This window comes from Manis pentadactyla, chromosome 4 (genome assembly GCF_030020395.1).
Source record: "Manis pentadactyla isolate mManPen7 chromosome 4, mManPen7.hap1, whole genome shotgun sequence".
Lineage (NCBI taxonomy): Eukaryota > Metazoa > Chordata > Mammalia > Pholidota > Manidae > Manis > Manis pentadactyla.
In genome coordinates this window covers 119,818,577-119,830,932 of record NC_080022.1, presented here as the reverse complement: position 1 = coordinate 119,830,932, position 12,356 = coordinate 119,818,577, and the positions used below count along the sequence as shown (strand labels likewise).

The 12,356-nt window shown below is 50.3% G+C and overlaps 1 protein-coding gene across 2 annotated transcripts in view; it reads right to left on the bottom strand.

The window, feature by feature from the left end:
• Positions 1-12,356, bottom strand: part of ALKBH5 (alkB homolog 5, RNA demethylase) — a 23,682-nt gene extending 11,326 nt beyond the window's left edge. Inside the window, exons 1-2 of one of the 2 annotated variants that reach the window (XM_036893972.2) lie at positions 10,800-12,356; positions 3,389-3,469 (exon numbers count right to left, since the gene is read on the bottom strand). In XM_036893972.2, coding sequence (XP_036749867.1) covers positions 3,389-3,469; positions 10,800-11,569 — 851 coding nt within the window. In that variant the 5' untranslated portion in view covers positions 11,570-12,356. The remainder of the gene's footprint in view (positions 1-3,388; positions 3,470-10,799) is intronic. The other variant, XM_036893971.2, reaches the window with a different exon arrangement.

Sequence of the window (12,356 nt, the reverse complement as noted above, 5' to 3'; positions counted from 1 at the left end):
TTCCACTCCTGGGGAGGCTCTGAGGTCACTCCCAGCCCCCATCCTCCCTGTGAGAAACAATGGCACCATGTGCATGAAGACTCAGTACTACTCACATTAGAAGGAAAACACCTGACAGCCACCCACTAATTTCCCCTGTGAGACGCTTAGAATGTCTCAGCTCTGACTGACCTGAGCCAGTGACAGGGCCCCACCCCTCCCTCAGCAGCCTATGCAATTACCTGGCCTTAAGAGAAGGCAGGACTGGCTCCACCTCCTCTGCCTGTAAGGAGCAGGAACAAGCTCAGTGCCCAGACCCCGCCCACTCAGATGTGGCCTCACCAGAAGACACCAAATCAGCCAGTACCCACCAAGCCCAAGTTCCTGATGTCTGGACAGCACCTGGGCCCACATGTGCCCCTTTGCATCTTGTCATCACATTGTCCTTTTCTAAGAAAAGCCCCTATAGCTACTCTGGAGCTGCTCCTCATCTGCCTGAATATTTTCTTCTGAAGCCTCCTCTGGACTGGGCCTCAATGCTGGGCCCTGGATGAACAGGGATCTCCCAGAGAAAAGATTTGGAAATTCACAACAGCAAGTGTATAGGCTGGGACATCTGAAGTGGGAGGGGGTGTGCTGAGAGGACTGCAGGTATAAATGATGCTTCCTGCATGTCAAGACAGTCAACACTTGAGCCTTGAAGATGGTTAGGTTGTCAGTGTGTATATGTGGGTCTTTCGAAAGGTAGGGTATAATCGGAAGTGGAACAAGTTAGATGGGAAAGTATTCCCACAGAGGCCACACTGCTTCAAGAGCCCAGGACATAAATCCATGGACCATACTAGGAGCTGCAGGTACTTTAAGTGAGAAGTAGAAGATGACAGGGAAAACACCAAGAGATTAGGCTGGATGGAGAGCCAAAGCCCAGCAAGGAGTCTGGATTTTTATCCTGCAGGCCAAAGAGTTACCTGTGCCTTTGGTCCCCTGGGCTGGCTCTCTACAAGCTGGGCACTTCTCCAGTGACATCCTCCCACTCCTCTCTAGCCCCCTCACACCACAGCTCTGTGCTTCTGCCCTCCAGCTCAGTCCATGGCTGGCTCTGGGTCCACTCAGAGGTCAATGAACCGCAGTCACCCCCAACAGCCATTCTCTGAGTGAGATCAGATCACTGCCAGGGGCCCAGTTGGCCAGAAAGCTTCCAAGGGGAGCTGATTAACAGTGTAGACGCCTACCTCCACTGAGGAGCATCCAACTCAGCCAGCCTGGCAGCTATGGCCACCTCCACTTGTTCCTCCAGTGAGGACTTCCCTGGGACAAGATATTGGGAGAGGTTTGGAGGCAATACCTGGCAAGCTGCTCTGGTTCTCTATCACTTTGGGAGTTCTTCTCCAAGTTTCCTGCCCTTGATAGGCCACCTGTCTCTGGTGGAAGTTGGAGGTGCCAGGTACAGCCTGAGAAGAAATGTCTGAGGAGGAGAGGCAAAAAAAGGAGCTACACTCTGGGCTCTCTCACTTCTATGTTCTGGGTTTTGGCCTGTGCTGGGAACCACCCAAGAAAAGAAGGTGTAAAGGCAGATAAAAACCATTTTTCTGATGAATTCTGGGAATCCTTAGGCTAGAGGTCAGAAGTTGCCAGCTCCCAGGCTGACTTACATCTGGAACTTCCATTAAGTGCCCCCACATGTTCTGCCTGTCCCAAGGTCTGGATTACCTCCATTCTAGAGATGCTAAAACAGAGGCTCAGAAGTTTGACTTGACAAAGTGGCAGAACCATGTCACACAGACTTCACTACCACATTAATCTGCAGTTCTGTGCCCAAGGGGCCAAGACCACAAAGTTATAGACTCAAGTTAAAAAGATAGCAAGCCAAAAAGAACATATTTTGAGAGGGAGAAGAGAGAGAGAGATAGCTGAGTGCATGTGTGTAAACCCCCAAAAGCCAAAGTTGGGACCAGCTGAGCACATTAAATAAATATCTGAGTCCATACTGATACAGGTAAATGACTAGATGGAAAAATAAACAAGTGGGGAGGAGAGACACTCTCCTGTGGGCAGAACCCCAGATCATCTGGGTGGCTACTCCCTACTCCTTAGGTGCAGGCTGCATGCCAACTTCCCTGAGAGGACAGTGTGGGCGGGGGAAAATACAAACTGTGGAGTGCAGAAACGAACACAAGCTTAGCCAGGCATTCAGGGTCAACCCCAGCGGTGCTGAGTCCTGTGCCTGGGGTGTGACCTGAGGAGAAGGGTGCTTTGCCTCTGCGGTCTTCCTCCCCAAACCCACACCCCCTTCTAACCATGAGAGAACATCAGACAAATCCCAATTGAGAGATGTGCTGCAAAATACCCGACCAGTGTCACCACAAATAGGTGACAACAAGTGCAAGTCTGAGAGACTGTCACAGCCTAGCGGAGGCTAGGGGGAAGCCACAACTACATGTAACGTGGGATCCTAGAACACAAAAGGTACATTAGGAAAAAATTTAGGAAATCTGAACAAAGTATGGACTTTAGTTAATAATAATGTATCAATATTGGTTTCCTGATTGTAATAAACATACCATACTGATGAAATATGTTAAGAAAAGGGAAATGGGATGTGGGGTAAATTATCTCTATTATCTTCACGATTTTCTGGGAGAAGAGGAAAAAACAAGGATGGCAAGCCATAGGACACCCTGTTCCAGCCTGGGTGTGGGCACTAGTCCTGCTCTGCTCACTAGTCTATCTCTGTGATACTGGTGATCACAGAGCCTCTCAGGACTCCGCTCTAACGGCAGGTCCATCGTGACTCAGCATCGGCACTGGCACAGCTCAGCCCACTCACCAGTGTGCTGAAGAGAGAAGTGCTGAAGAGCCTGTTTGCTGACGTTAGTCGGCACATTCCAGACTCCCTGACCGGAAAGGAAAGTGAAGCACAAGTTGTGCACCTGCCGAACACCGAGGCCTGATACTCCACCTTCATTTCCTCTCCTCACTCCCTGCTCCTCCCAGTGAAAACCCAGGCATTTCTAAAGAAGGCTGCTAAGGGACAATCTAAAAATAATCAGGGCGTGTGATAAATGAGAATAAAGGGGGTAGGGAAAGGAGAGTGCAGTGTGGGAGGCGAGGGTGTCTGGAAGAGTGTTCCCCAAATCTTGACTCAAGACTGCCCATAAGTACTGGGAGCATGTGCTTTTTGCTCAGCCCTAAACACCCTAGTTAAACAGTCATAGAACTTAATTTTGGAAAAAAACACAAGACAGCATTATCCTCACAGAATTTATATAAAAAAATACGAGACCTTATAGCCTTTTCCTACCCCAGGCTTCATGTTGCCATGTTATTGATACAGAGGAGCCAAGTTATAAGGGAACCCAGACCTACGTCTCCAGACAAGCCTGCAGGTGCCAGACACCAGGACACTTACTTCCGGAGGATGATGACTGCTCTGCGCTCCTTGATGTCCTGAGGCCGTATGCAGTGAGTGATTTCATCAGCAGCATATCCACTGAAAATAAACAGAGCATTGTGAGCATGGAAAATGGACAACCAAAATTCCTGAGGGGTAAGGAGACAGAAATATAGTGCAGGTCTTATGGCCACCCTCTGCCCCATTATTTGAGAGGTTCACAGATTATATGGAAGGGAAATAACACATTAACTCTAGGATGCTTTTACCCAGAAACCATGGAAGGAAAAGGCTGGAATGAGGCAAAGACAGGTAGGCCTTAAGGCAGAAGCTGAAGCAAGAAGTTCCCTGCACAAGTCAGAAGCCCTTCTTTTAAAGGGCCCTCAAGAAAGTACACCTTTAGTAACTCTGGAGACAGCTGGAGTGACTCAGACCAGACCTTGACCAAGAAGACAAGAACGTCATCTCCTCCTCCTTCCCCCCTTATCCCCTACCCCTCGGCATGCAGAGGGAGCCAAGGGGAACACTGACATCACTGAGTCACCAGAGAGAATCAAGGCTGCAATGTTCAAAGAGAGAATTTGTCTACTTAAAAAAAAGCTTCCAAGAACGTCCATTGGGGGGATCCAAGATCATGAAGACAGCTGTGTTTGGGGTATTTTAAGAATTTCCGTCAACTACCCTTCAATAAAAAATAATTAAAAAAAAAAAAAAAAAAGAATTTCCATCACACTCAAGTATCTATTTATTTTCATTGTTACATGATTTTTTAAACTGCTCAGACCAATGAATGTGGGTAGATGACTGTCCCCTTCAGAGCTAACATCTTCCCGAATGGTAACTCTGGAAGTAAACTCAAGCTTTCGGAGCCCCTCACACACCCTCACTGGAGTATGGCACCCAAGAGGTACCCACCCATCCCACCCCACTCCACCCACATTCCTGCACCAAGCTGAGGCAGTTCTACACAACTAGAAACACACTTGACCACAGGCCTGAGGTGGGAGGTGAGTACCTCCTCCGACCCGCTCCTGCTCAGCATTTCCTTGACTGCCTGGGGACCACAAATCTTCCTCGGATTGGATGCTAATCAGCTCCCATCTCCTGGGCAGCTATAAAGACATCTATGTCACTATCATAAACACTGCAAGCCTGGGAAGGGCTCCATAAAATGACCAGGTAACATGGGCAAGAACTGGATACACGAGTGAATAGAAAATAAAAGTCCAAGAGGGAAGCATCTCTGATCTGAGGACACACTGGCAGTAAAGAACCTTTATTTTAGGGATTCCCTCCTCCCCTCATCTGCTACTAGACAAGCATTTGTTGAGTTTTCTCTGTGAACATCAGTCCCGTGAGAGACTATGGACAAATGTCTTCAGTCAAATCAATCTGGAAAATACTGAATAAAGGACCTGAGAATTACTACCGCAAAAGAATCTGATGACTTTGCAGAGAAGACAAGTAGTGACTCTTCAGCATCTTACTATGCTGATGCACAGTGACTGCAATGGGGTTTGGGGGGTACTCAATAATATGGGTGAATGTAGTAACCATAATATGGCTCATGTGAAGCCTTCATAGTATTTTGTATCAATGATACTTTAAAAAAAAAAAAAAAGAATCTGCTGATTTTGTTTACCTGAGCACTGACCAAAGAACCTTCTCTCAAGTTAACACCTACTGAGGTCTATAGGCTCACACTGAGAAATGTCACACAGGGATCAAGTAGTTGAAGAGACCTGGGTTAGAACCTGAGTTTTGTCACCTACTAGCTTTGTGACCTTAGTTAAGTCACTTTATAGGCCAAACCTCAGTTTATTCATCTGCAACAAAGACAGCAATAGGTTCTTGGTTGTTCATTTTGTTATGCTGTACAACTTAGGTATTCTTCTGGGGCCCCTAATGATTGTTAAGACTTTAACATCTGCCCCCACTTCTCAAATGGCTTTAGAGTGAAGTACAAGCCATGCCAGGTTCCCACCGAGCCCAGGCCTCAGAACTAGTGTAGAGGTAGGACTGCACAGGCTCACAGAAAGACCATGGCACTGGCCCCTGCTAAGTGCTCATTAGCACTGGTCTTCTAGAACCTCCTGACAACTAGATCATAGTCTACTGACCCCTCCTGAGAGTATGACACCCTTCTGGGAATGGGAGGCTCAAAGTCCTGACCAAGGGAAGCACTTCTGGCCACACTTCAGCAGAAAGTGTCCAGTAGAGACCACAAAGGGTTATTTACTGCTAAAGGAACCTACTTACTACAAGAGAAACTTTGAAAGTCCCAGTCTGCCAGCTTGAAACTTAATATGCCTTGGGTCCAGCCCTACCCTTGGCAAGGTGAAAAGTTCAGTGCCTCCTGCTCTTTTGTTTTCACCGAGAAGAAAGAGGAGGAAATACCTTGTGCTGGTCAGCCTGCCTGCTCCCTGCCTCAGCTGAGCCTCTTCAAGTTCCCCCCAACCCCATGCAGCAGAGACCAGATGCCACAAGCATCCACCGTGACAGAAGCTGGCTCTCTCACCTACTAGCACAGTGCCTTAGAGTCTCTCCTCCCTGGGGAGCTTTCCTCAACTCCCCCAGGCTGGGTTCCCCCCACACCACTCATCCACACTTCTACTACTACATTTCGCCCTGTGGGAATTGTGTCTTCCCTACAAGACAAAGCTCTACAAAGGCTTTACTCATCTCTGAACACAGTGGGCACTAAATGAAATGTACACTGAACTCAGAACTGAGATCAACTGCATCAAGCCCTTCCTCTGAGGATTAGGTGCAGCTTAAAGGAGGAGTCTGAAAAACCTTTTCTAAGGACTGTGCAGGACTGTACATCCCTCCTCTAGGGGACAGTCTGGAGACTGAGTTGCTAAGGCACATGGCCACTATTCCACATCTTACTCTGTGCCCTGCCCAGGATACAACAGAACCGGAGATGAAGGGACTGGCCAAGATCACCAGGACTGCCTGGTGACATCCTGCATCTGGCTGCAGCTAACTGCTCAGAGTAGTCCCCACAAGCCTGCTTCAGACCACTGAGAGGCCTGCAGGACTGAGAGCTTAGGCTTTGGGGCAGCACACCAGCCACCTGGGCATAGGGGTGGCTGTGAGCTCAGGCTCAAATTACATACAGCCAGACCCTAAACTCCAAAAAGACACAAGGCTTAACTTTATAAGTCCTGGGGCTTTCTGAATCCAGAAGGAATAAGGTCAGCTTGCTCTAAGTCTCAATTCTGTACACAAAGGTAGAGAGAATAGCTGAGCACATTAGGCAGCTCAAGTCAAGACACTTTACCTAAACTTCAAGCATTCAGTACTGTTCTGAAAGAAATTAAATCTCCAATAACAATTCTATGGCATCAATGGCCTCATTTTGCAGAGGAAAACTAAGGACAACAGAGGTTAAGTAAGTTGCCCAGGGTCAAACAGCTAACATGGTGGCACTGGTACTCCAGCTGAACTCGTAGTTTCTGTGCCTATGCTCCATTGTTGCTTCTGGTTAGGGAGGGAATAATGTGGGGCAGAAGAAAAGCCCATCTGTGCTTCCCAGTGACAAGGTCCCATCTGCCCTGGAGGCCTTACTGGCCAAGGACATGTATACACCTGCTACTCTCATGGAAGACGTCTTCAAAAATGAGCCCATGCCTTCAGAAAGCTAGCACATTCTCTAAGCAATGGCTGCACACCAACTGCCCAGCTGAAAATGGCTGGCCAGCCCTGAAATCTTTATGGCCTGTTTATTTTCTGCTTGCTCTGAGTTCATATATTAAGACCATGGCTTGCCTGATAGCTTCCCTTTGTTGTCCCTTGCCTTAGCCTTAGGTCTGGCCAACCCCCCTAGCCAAAAGCTCCTCCTAAGAATGCACAGTCCCAACTTCTTCCTGAGATTCCCGCACCTCCCATGGAATCAGAAAATTCCACACAGGAGATGTGGCCCAGGACCTATCTGTCCTACTTTCCCAACTATTTTAAGCCAGAAAGCTAAATTTTGCTCTCAACCAGCTGAACAAGACCAGTCCTTAGCCAGAACTGATGGGTGCCAACTCTACCCAATACCAACTGTTATCTGGAAGTCACAGGCCCCACTCACCTCTGCATGTTCCATGGCTAGGCAACAGTCATTTCCAGACAGGTGGCTAAGGGTTGGGCCTCTGGGCATGTGGCCACCACAACCACAGACCAGGCATCAGTGATTAAAAGTAGCAGCAAACAAGTAATTAGCCTTGAGACAGTTATTTTAATTAATCCAATTGGAATCTGTTTAATCCACTCATTCACTCTACAGGGAACAGAAGCAATGCAGGTGAACCAATATGAAGAGGAGGTGAAAGATATTTATTTCCCTAAATAGCAGCATTAAGAAGGGACCCACCCACCCCCAACATGGGAAGGTTACAAAAACAAAAAACAAAACAAACTGCATATGGGGTTTGGAAAGACATCTGAAGCACTTCCAGAAAGGTCTGTGAGGGCTTGCTCTAAATGCCCACGCTTGGACACTGCTGAGTCAATGTCTGCCACAGACTAACACTCTTACTGACAACTATCAAATATAAAACTGTATTCCTGACACACTGTCTTGGATGGGCATAGACACCTCTGACACCAACAACTGAAATCTGAGTCAGATGAGAATTACTAGAACCCCTTCCCATCTGCAGAGAACCCATTGTCATCAGCCCCTTCCTTCCCATCTGCAGCTTTACTTCTGGGCTGTGAAGTGAAAGGAGGTGAAAGAGAGCATGGCCTCTGGGCAGCTTGGAGAAAAGCCCAAGCAGGTTTTGAAGGCAGGCACTACTAACCTGCAGGTGTTCACCCATTTGCACACCACGCTGAGGGTGCTAAGTGGGCAGTTGCTAGATTTAAACTAGTGGGGAAGTTTAGATCCCTAGAGCAGTGGCTCTCAACTAAGGATGATTTTGGCCTCCAGGGGACATCTGGAAACATCTGGGGACAGTTTTGGTTGTCGTGAAAGGTGCTCCTGGCATTTAGCAGACAGAGGCCAGCGGTGCTGCTACACATTCTACAATGCACAGGGCACCCCCGGACCCCCCCACAACAAAGGCTTAACCAGTCCAGAGGTCAGAACCTGGCAGCTCTCACTGAGAACATCACTTCAGGTCCATGCCGGATCTAAGGACCAATAATGAACTCCATCTGCCTCAAGTCAGCAATACCTGCCCCCCCCCTACTGGTGGCTACTCCCTGCTACTACAGCCAAAGCAGTTTTGCACTCCTCCAACCCTCTTCTTTGCTTGGCAATCTTCTAGTCACCCTTCAAGTTCCAGCTCACTTCCTCCCAAACCTCCCACACTCCAGAGTAGGTTAAGATGTCCCCCCCTCAATGTAATCCTACAGTTTTACCTTCCTGAGCCATCTGTGGTCTACACTGGGCTGTGAACTCAATTAAGGAAAGAGCCATGTTTTAGGCTCCATCAAAAACCCAGCCCCTTCCCTGGCAAAAGAACAAGGGATCACTGAATGGTGTGTGTGAAAGTAAGTGCTCACTGAAGTGTCAACCCTGTGCCAGGCCCTATATGAAACACCAACTCCCTGCTTTTAATTCTCATACGGTTTGGGGGTCACCCCACTTTACAGATGGGAAAGCCAGCTCAGAGACCACCCACAAGATCCCAAAGCAAATGACAGGAAAGCTGGATTCAAAGCCTGGGGCAGCAATTTTCAGGACACGACTGAGCCTTCCACACTAACTCCACAGCCAAGTCAGAATCCGGATTGGAAGGCTGAGAAAGCTTTAGGACTTTACTATTCTAAGGAAAAGATGAAGAGAATTTTCCTGATGACGCAATCCTGTTGCTGATCACTAACCTGCACTTTAAGAACTTGAAACTTCTGCTCTTCCATACAGGGCTTTGGGTGTGCTGGGGGGAGTGGGGGTCTCAAAGTCACAGACTGCCTCTTAAGATCTTCCCAGTACACCCCAGAGCACTGCTAGATCTCCTAAAAACAACTCAGAGGAACTTTGACTGTAAGGAAAATATCCCATAAAGAGACCAACGGCCGTTGTATGAGGTCCTTTTATCAGTGAGTCCTTCAGTTAAGACAGACACCAAAATGCCTTACAGCAAGCCACTTGGGAGAGTCTGCCCTGGAAATCCTATCTTTAAAGACCGGGAGAACAGAACCACTATGGCGGAGAACCATGAAGCCCCAATGGCAAAGGGACACCCGACAGATCAGTGGCCCTCTAAACTTCAGATGCACAAGGAAGCCGAAGTACTGCCGCCGCCACTGGTTTCCCAGACTTCCCATTAGGAGACACTGCATAGCACAAAGCTCTGCTACCATCCCAGGCAGGGAAGCACCCTCAGTGGTTCAACTCAAATGAGATGATGACCTGCCTCATGATCCTAAGGGGCCTCCAGAGACTCTGCTTCTCCCGTTGACCATGGCAGCCTATGGCACTCACCAAACTTCAAGAAAACTTTGGTGTGTCCTGATCCTGCACTAAAATTCAGTCATCAACTGAGCCGCTCTGAACAGCTGCAGTCCAGATTTCCTAAGAGGTTTTGGGGATTACTGAAGTACACTGCTAGATTACTTATTTCAGGGCTAGATAAAAGGCAGCTGCCAAATAAATTTTCTACTTCACATGAACAGCAAAGGTGTTCCAGCACACAGTCCCTTTGGGGACCAGGGCACTCAGCTAATTCTCAGCAGGATCTGGGACCCAAAATAGGCCAAGAGCCTACTCAGTTCTGTCGCTGACACAACTACAAGGCCAAATACCAGGTAAACCAGAACTTGCTTTATTTTGTTTCATACGGTCCTGTTAACACATTCTTAGGAAGGATCGAGGGGCTCTTTAAGCAGCCAACGGGACCGAATTTTAAGAATCTGCCGTGCTATTCGTAGTCCAACCACTAATCTGTTCAACTCCGGGGAAGTCACACCCCCGCTTAGGAATGGAAAACATGTCTCAATTAAATACTCTCCGGGGCCTTCCTCTATGAGTATTTTCTCTGTTAAGGAATCCATGAACATTTTCTGTTAAGGAAACCAGGAACAACAAAGTTGGAAAGACACTTAAATTCAACTCACTTAAAAAAAAGAATAGGTGTTTTAAAACCACAGGAAATGGAAACCCAGAGTGAAAAAGTGACTTGCTAAAATCACAAAGGTAAAGAAAGAGACTACTAAACCTTAGCCTCCTTTTAGATTAACTGTGGAACAAGGCCATGATCGTGCCAAACCTGCCCTCAGGACACAGAATTCTGGGATGTTTCCCTGACCCCTCCCTATTTACTATACAAATTTTAACCAAGACCATTTCCCTTCCTTGCCACCCTCCCCACCCCCGCCCAAACAGAACAATAGGTCAGAAGTGCAAAGCGCGGGCTTCTACTGGCTACTGCCTACTGGTCAGGTAGCTACGGCAGTAGGATGTAGGGCCGCCCCCTTCTCCCAGGTGGATTACCTGAGCACAGTTACGCTACCCCTGCGCACTGGCAGGGAAAGCACAGGTTCCGACACCCGGATAGGCTTGAACTGGAATTTGCAGCCGAAGCAGAGCGCGGAATCACTAAAGAAGGACACGGACACGATGGGGCGCTCGAAGATGTGGATGGGGTCCACGTGAGACACGATGCAGCCGCCGGGCTGGTAGTCGTTGATGACGGCGCTGTTGACGAAGCCCTCGGGGATAACGCGGTGCTCCACCAGCTTCTGGATCACCAGCTGGTGCACCCACTCGGGAATCTCGTCCACATCGCCCGGAGGATACAGGCGCTCCTGGCCGGGCCCGCGCTTCTGCAACTGGGCGCCATACGTGTATCCCTCGCCGAAGAAGTACTTGTTGCGCAGAGGGGCCCGGTCCACCGTATGCTCATTGTATAGGCCTTTTTCAGCGCGGGACACCACCTCGTCTATGCGGGCCTCGATCTTGGCGCACTCGTCCTGGCTGAAGAGACGCATCTGGCGGATGCCGCTCTTCACCTTGCGTGCCTCCTCCTCCTTCTGCAGCTGCTGCTCCTCGTAGTCGCTACGCTCGGGGTCCGAGTCCTCCTGGTACTTGCGCTTGGCCCCGGTAGCCGGATAAGGCTCAGCCGCGGCGGCGGCGGCGGCGGCGGCGGCCACCGCGGCGGCGGCGGCGGCAGCTGCCTCCCGACTGCCCGCCTTATAGTTGTCCCGGGACGTCATGGATTTGAGCTTCTCACGCAGATCCGTGTAACCGCTGGCGGCCGCCATGGCCCCCGCGACGCTGCTCTAGGGTCCTCCGGGACGGACTGAGCGACCGGGCATGGCTCTCGGGGGACGCGCCCCACGGCCGCCGGAGGTGCGGGGATCCTCAACGCCAGGCCCGCATACAGGGCCAGAGGACCCGGCGCGAAGCGCTGAGTCGGGCGCTGGCTGGGTCGAGTATCAGGGGAGGCGGGTCATGCAGCAGTAGCGGCAATGGGGCTTCCTCCTCCTCCACTTTCTCCACGTCCCGGGGGGCAGGGACGCCGGCAGCGCCTCATGCCGCGGAGGGCGTCTGTGGAGGATGGGCCCGACTCCCAGCCAGACCCTCAGTCGCCCGGCCGGGCCCGCACTTTAAAGCGCTCCTCACGACGTCACGGGCCGTCCGCTCGACGTCCGCCAGCGCCGCTCCTCAGCGGGCTTCTCAGCGCGCACGCGCAACGCCGCCGGCCACCGCGGCTCCGCTCACAGCAGGCATGCGCGAGCCTGAGGGCCGGGTCAGCAGGGACGCCGGCGCAAGCGCAGACGGGAACCGCTCGTCGTCCACCGCCCCTCCCCCACTCACTGAAGAGCTTCAAAGCTGCACCCTTGAATAACAACCTGCCTCCAAGCGGCGACACCTCCGTGACCGAAGGGCTCCTTCCACAGGGTGCGCTCACGCTGCTAACGCTGTCGCTTTACTGCGTCACGGCATCATCCGAATGCCCGAAATGCTTGGACCCCAGCGGGCAACCACCGAGGAACCGCCACAACCTAAGCTGCGCCGTTACCGCCCCCTTTGGGGCTTCCGCTTCTT